Genomic DNA, 7,424 nt, shown 5'->3' on the forward strand with positions numbered 1-7,424 from the left:
GTCATTTGAAGGATCAAGCTCGACGAAAATGGTTCACATTAGTGAATACTAATGCCATCTCTTAGAATTTTCAGGTACTTATCAGACTGCCTAGTACATGATCCTTAATTCATAGGTACCGTGTTTCAAAGTATTTTGTGCATAGGTCTGACTTTTATTAATATTTTATTGCTTATGATTATAAATCAAGTTATTTTCTACAGGACGTTTAGTACTTTGTAAAAAAAACGAGTATTCGGTTCTTTGTAGTCCGCACAGTTAAATATTGTTTACTCATTTCTTACATACGTCATCTACACACTCAAATTTTCATCGGATATCCGTAATAGAAAAGTAGATGGGTAAGTACTACCAGCGTCTTTCAAGTAGTGCAGAAGAGTATCCAGGATTGAGAAGTATTTAGGATAGATAATCTTGAAGGTAATGTGAAAACCGGATACCTGTAATGCATTTTATACAGAAAAGAGCAGGATGCATCTATTCACAATACGTATCGTTCCTTAGAACGTAACGCAGTGCCTCCAAAACCTATCCGACTCCAAGTTATCACCCATAAAGACAGTTCTGCTTCATCTTCTCACTTTTTCCTTAATAATTATTAACAATAGGCTCGCATAAGATTAAAGTGTCTCTTATCTAAAGAGTTATAAAAAAGTTGATTTAGATATATCATCAAAAATCACAAAAATACGAGAGCTGTCACTCCGTCACAACAAAAGCGTAGAAACGAAAAATGTTGGTAAAAAAGTACGGCCTTTCAGTATAAAATTTCGTTATTCTTTAGGAATTATAATGAATTAAAATCGTAGAATAGAATTATTACAAATACTGACTGCAGACAAATATTACCTTTTGTCGTGAATCTGAAATAGGTGATCAATTTTTGTCACTATTTTTATTTTCTAAAACATTTGATCAAGTGCACAATAGTTAGGAACAAAACGAAATATTGATAAAAAAATTTTAGTAGAAAGTGATAAAGGGAGTGAGAGAGCGAGAGATAGTGGGAAAAGGGGATGAAAGAGGGAGTGAGATGGCAGAGAGAAGAGTGTGCGAGGGCGTTAGGATTTTCGTTTGGGATAGCTGATCAAAAATTCTACGGTTGCAGCACTAGATTCGCTAATACAATATACCATTTTGATATAGCTTTGCTTCATTTTACGCATATCTTACTTGTAGGGCTCGCTTGTACTTTTCCCGCATCACTAGCTCCCGTACATAAATCAGATCAGATATTTTTAGGTGCTGAAATATCTTGAGACAGGGCAGAAGCAGCAGTGATCGAGGGATCAAGGAATTTTTTGCCAAATGTTTGTCAGGATTACATTAGACATGCTGAGAATTTTTCTGAAATAATATTCGTGTGAAATTTGTGTTATCTGGACACTTTAAAAAAATGATAAGAAAGCAATAATTATTAATCCTTGAAATATGTTTGTAGAATTTTGATGTTATGATTGTCCAAGTAGTGACTGTCCCATATTTATACTCCTATAATTCTCTGCATACAAAAAATCAGCAAAACATAGATAAATTATTATAGAAGAATATATATAAGGATATTCTAAAAAACAGTTTTATTCACTCATGAGGTCTGAAACCGGCGGAAACCTACGAAGTCATATTTTACATATAACTAATGCCTTCTATCATAAATAGTGGGAGTTTAATTAGTTTTCACAATTAGAAGAATCAATATTTTACAAGTTTCGCATTTTAAAAATATATGTATACGGCTAACATTGTTTATATTTTTCAGCTACACGCACTTAAAAAATATTCAGAGGAGAAGCAACTGACATCAAACCACAACCTTGTCACTTATGTGCTACTTAACGAATAATGTGTCCTATAAAACGTCTTAGCCTTTTGAAAATTTTGGGAAAATAATTAATTTATCCAATTCTTCAGTTTCTAAGTATATTGTGTGTGTATTGATTCTGCTAAAATGCATTCTGAAGAAAATCAAGCAAGGGAACTACCGCAACCTGGGTTAAAGCAGGTGAAAGTGGATAACTGGGGAACCTTTTTCCTGCAGAGACTTCAGCAATTATATTTTGAAGAGCAGCTACTTGATCTTACAATTAAATTCCCCACTAGCGATATCACAGTACAGGTAAAGAAATCTGATATTTTATTAATGATCGGGACTTACATTAAAGATAAAAAAGAAAATACATAATATAAGCCTCGTATAGTTCGACACAAATTATATAATTTATAACGGCTAATTACACAGGACCACAAAATGGTTTTGGGAGTCTACTGGGATTCTAGTAGGTATACTTTATGTTTTTGTGGTCACTGAACACGAATCCATTCGCAGAATTGAGACAGCACGTTAAGACTTGCAGTAAAATAAAAAAAATGGTTAAAAACCAGGAATTTCTGCATAAATTTCGTCTCCAAACCTACAAACTCCAAATGTAAGTTTTTTGGCGAATAAAATTTGGAGACTTAAGCTCAGTTAATGTCAAGCTATATGAAGTTTTGAAATCTGACTAAATCTTCCACTTTGATCAAGTACTCATGATACTATTCAAAGTTTCCTCGCCTCTCACGAGGGGGTTTGTGGGTTTGGGGTTTGTACATTTGTAGATATGAGGCTTGTGGGTTTGGCGTTTGTAAGTTTGGGGTTCGTGCGTTTGGGTTGTGGTTTGGGGTTTGTGGATGTGGAGCTTTTGAATTTGGAATTTGCGGATTTGGAGATTGTTGGTTTGGGGTTTGTCGGTTTTTTGATATGGAGCTTGTGGCTGTGAGGCTTGTTGGCTTGGGCCTTGTTGGTTTGGGGCTTGTTGGTTTGGGCTTTCGGGTTTGTTTTTTTGGAGCTTGTTAGTTTGTGGGTTTGAGGCGTAACGAAGTTTTGCAAGTCTTTGAGAAAAATTCCAAATGGGCTTAGGAAGTTGATTGGTGGAGTTGGCCTTCACCAGGGCCGTGAGAAGAGGTCTTTCTGCAGGGTGTGGCACCCAGGATGGCCGTCAGGTTATACCTTCTGGAAGCACATGCGAGTAAGGAACTTCGCTATATACGAGACTGATCCGAGCAGCACAAGAATGACGACGGCCAGAGTAGTCTTCAGCGATGTAGCAGACCTTCGCTTTGGTCAGTCCCGTCAAATCTTTTATTGATCCTGTAACTCTTTGTTTCTAAAGCCTTACCGAGAGTAATTAATACGCTCCCCTCCCCGCAGTGGTTCGGGTGTATACCTGAACTTTTTTATATTTAATTCAATCTTTTGTATTTTATCTTCTTATTCCCTTTTTCATGGAATTAAATTTTCAATCAGTTTTAAATTTCAACTTTAATTAGTTCCAGTTCTCCCTGTACGAAATTCCAACCGTTATGGTCTAAACATGATTATTTTTTCTCACTTTAAAAGCTTTTTTTTGCTGTATAAGTAATCGTGTATAATATAAATGAGACTTTAAGGTTAAGAACCAGTGATAGCTTCGCACCTCCGAGCTCACCGATTACAAGGACAATTACTTTAACCGAATATTTTGGGTACAGTCGATGCAGCTCGCTTTTGCGGTCTTGATACCTCTCCTTCTTTTCCGTCTCCTTAGCAGTTATGCTGTAGTTAGACGGATGTGCTCAGTGTCTGCATGGCACGCTGGGCATCTATCGCTGGAAACTTCTTGACATAAAATGCGGTCGCGGCATACGTATGTGGAACTTAAACCGTCCTGAAAACGTGAGAATGAAACCCTCTGTACCTGAATTAAGCCCCTTATGATTTGAGAAAAGCAAAAATTTACTCTTTTGACAAATTCTATAAAAGTTTCTGTGCATTTTCTTGTCAAGTTGCTCTTGGCGGAATTTTTCAACCTTTGTTTTCTTCACTTCTTTTTTATAAAAGAAGCATCCAGAGCGAGTAATGCGCTTTCCTCATTTCTGACTAAACTTTTATTCTTTCAATGTTAAAATTTTCTTGAATTAAAATTTCGATAATTCGAAGTTTTTGTTACTTTGGATACAATTTCACGTCCCAAGGGATTTTACAGTTTCGACAATTTGAAGTACAAGAGCTTTCATTCACGAAACTCAAAGATGTATAACTGAATTTATAGACAATGTATACCTGAGTTCTGGCCGCTTCAGGCATAATCCGGCAACAATGAGCAGAGGCAGAGAATATCTGAAGCTTCTGAGAAAAACGATTAAATGTAATAGCATGTCAAGTAATTTCTCGATCTTTTTTGCTTATAGAAGTAATGGGGATTTATGAAGAAAAGAAGGAGAAAAGAGGTGAGGAATTAAAGATGGAAATGAGGCTAACTAGAATGCTCGAACCGGGATTTTGGTGGGGGCGAGAATGGGCATACGGAGAAGGAAAGACTAAAAAAAACATAGCAAAGAATAGATAAGAAAGAGAGGGAAGAAAGAAAAAGAAACATAGTGATAAAGGCTATAAGATTAGAGGGAAAGGAGCTGAAGGAAGGAGTGAAAGAAGTACTAAAAAGGATTGATGCGAAGGTAGAGATAGAGGAAGTGAGAAGTGTAGGAAGGGAAAAGCGAATAGAAGAGAGAATGGTACTGGTGAGACTAAAGAAATGGGATCATAAAACGGAAGTGATGAAAAAGAATAGAGAAAGTAATGGTAAAAAAGGGAATAAGAGAGGGATTAATAAAGAGAGTATCGGAAATTTTGAGAGACAAAAAGCAGGGTAAAGCCCACTTTTATTTAATATATTAATATTAGATTTGGAAGAAGAAATGAGGAGAAAAGGTTGGGGTGGAGTTAGGATAGGGATAGAAACATTAGCATACGCAGACGACATAGGGTTCATCGCAGAGGATGAACAAGGGATGACGGGCTTAATTACAGGATTAGAGAAATACATAGATGGGAAAATTCTGTATGTAAATTTAGAAAAGACAAAGATAATGAAGTTTAGAAAAGGAGGGGAAGAAAGAAAGAATAGACGGGGAGATGGAACAGTGGCTAATTGCTTTTGGAAAGCTGATCATGTAAAAACCGAGAATTCAACAAACAATGAGGTGATCGACGAAACTGATATTTCTATATAATGGTCCACTGTAGAAAATCAAATTGGCTGCGCGGATGGTGATGATGATGATGATGATGATGATGATGATGATGATGATGATGATGATGATGATGATCTCTAGATATTTCTGTGATGAGGTAAATTTCTTACCTTTAAAAGTACAATTTTGTTCCCTTTTGCCTAACAATGTCACTCTCGCCAGAAGTTAAAACATTCTTATGCGGTTTTAGATTCAATTCTTCCTCAAAATCGTGACCTTATTTTGTGAACCGACGGTCATAGCCGTATCCATGAAATCACAGACCATCATGGAGGGTAATCACATCACCCTGAACCTAGGCATTTATCGAGAACTTGATAATCGATTTAGCCTAACCTACTATCCAATCCCGTTTCGTCCCGATGCGGTAGTGCTTACTGTATATACATATATTATTAATGATAATATTATAATTATGTTATATTATAATAGTCTCATTTATGTCTTGATCCGCATTTGAAAGAAATGAAAGAAATTGGCGATTTTAATGATATTGGAATATTCAGCGCGAAATTATATATATACACACTACTGGTCAAAAGTTAGGGTTAACCTCTTTTTTGATGATTGATCAAGTTCTTTTAATTTTAATTATGTCACAGCTAAAAAATTTTCTCTCGAAAGGATTAAATTAATTTAAAATTCGGTATAAAATGAGCCCAGGATGAAGTTTATTTGTATATTTTTCAAGTAGATATTGCAAAAATTGTGCAAACTTCAATGTTTTCTTCAATTTTCGATAACTTTCGTAATAATGATAAGATTTTTTTCTATATTTACGCTTATAACGCTCTTGTGATACTGTTGAAAGATTGTTTAAGTTCTCACTCTGATAGAAATTGTTCAAAGGTTTGCGCTCATACACTTTCGCGATACTATGGAAAAATGGCTTTAAAATGAGCCCAAGTACATGGCTAAATATTGATTAGTACGGAAGTTATTGAAAATTTAATGTTTCATTACAACAATGACCAGTGCACAGTTGTTCCAGTGTCTTGTTATTATAAATCTGGAAATGACATTAAGCATAGTAGCTTTATTGTTTTATTTGACTGTAAGACTCATGACACTGCTTCTGTCTACCTAGTGCAGCAAAAGATCATACTGGAAGTAAAAAAAATTTGTCCAAAAGTTAACAAAGTAATTTATGTTACTGACGGTGCTAAGCAGCACTTCAAAAATCGAAGCCAAATGTGTAATTTAGTGAAACATTATGATTTTGGTATTTTAGAAGAGTAGCATTGCCACGCAACCGCTCATGGAAAATGTGTCTGCGACGGTTTAGGTGCGCCATTCAAGTGCGAAGCTACACGTGCAAGTCTTCAAGCAAAATCTAATGATGCCATTTTAACATTCAATTCTCTTTATCAATGGAGCCAAAAAAAAAGTTTCCGAATATAAAAATATTATACTATACTACAAAGGAGCACGAAAAAACTTTGAGATTCCTATCTAGACGATTCACCAATGCTTCAGCAGTAAAAAAATTAGCATTTCACACGCATTTATCGTTGGCTCAAATACCACATTGCATGTTGAAAGATATTCAGCTGACAACAATCCACATGCTATTATATAGTATTAAGATATAATTAAAGAACATAAAAACGTTTAAAAAAAGTATAAAAGCAAAAAAAAAACTAACACAAAAAGTAAATAAATAAAAAAAGTAATGCGGGCATTGTAAATTTAATACAGTGACAGTCTCAACCCTGTTAAATGCAGAGAGCTTTGTACAAATGGAAATCTGAAAGTAGATTTGAACTCAGTGATCTTGATAACCTATAAAATAAGTACTCACATGTCTTCTTCGAGCAAAAGTTGATTTTCCACACACCAAGTTGCCATATTAAATCAGCCATCTTGAATTATGTCGATCTGACTTTAAATTCGTTATCAGCAACCACAATAACCACCATATATCAAATTTGGTCAAAATTGATTGATTTTTTAGAATACGTCTACCTTATCGACATATTAGCCACCATATTGAATCCCACATATTGGATTTCGGTAACCTACCATGTGATATTTTAATGGGTGTGTAGAACCTACAATTTAAGCCGAAAACGGCCCAACATGATTGCTTTTTTTAATTTTTACAAGTATTTTAATCTGTACTCTTGATGTTCTCGGGGCTTCTGTCCGCCATAATGGTGCCATCTTCAAATTTTTTAATGCGGCATATTGTATTCGTAAGAGTACAAGAATACGAACAATTTGAGCCCTCAAACGTTTTTCTTGAGCTCTTCAATTTTTGGCCGTAGGGTTGGCACGGTTGACGTGGAATGGGCCATATATATATAATTAAAAATTTGTCATAAGGACAACCGCAGGATTTCGCCGGGAGCGGGTGCTAATCTGAAAAATTG

General features: G+C 35.3%; 1 protein-coding gene across 4 annotated transcripts in view; it reads left to right on the forward strand.

Annotated features, from left to right (window-relative positions):
* Positions 1-7,424, forward strand: part of LOC117174215 (centrosome-associated zinc finger protein CP190) — a 102,363-nt gene that overhangs the window by 44,947 nt on the left and 49,992 nt on the right. For 3 of the 4 annotated variants that reach the window (XM_033363083.1, XM_033363084.1, XM_033363082.1), the window contains exon 2: positions 1,760-2,116. In XM_033363083.1, coding sequence (XP_033218974.1) covers positions 1,949-2,116 — 168 coding nt within the window. In that variant the 5' untranslated portion in view covers positions 1,760-1,948. Of the gene's footprint in view, positions 1-1,759; positions 2,117-2,652; positions 3,103-7,424 lie in introns of those variants that run through there. The other variant, XM_033363085.1, reaches the window with a different exon arrangement.

The sequence above is a fragment of the Belonocnema kinseyi genome, chromosome 6 (assembly GCF_010883055.1).
Source record: "Belonocnema kinseyi isolate 2016_QV_RU_SX_M_011 chromosome 6, B_treatae_v1, whole genome shotgun sequence".
Classification (NCBI taxonomy): Eukaryota; Metazoa; Arthropoda; class Insecta; order Hymenoptera; family Cynipidae; genus Belonocnema; species Belonocnema kinseyi.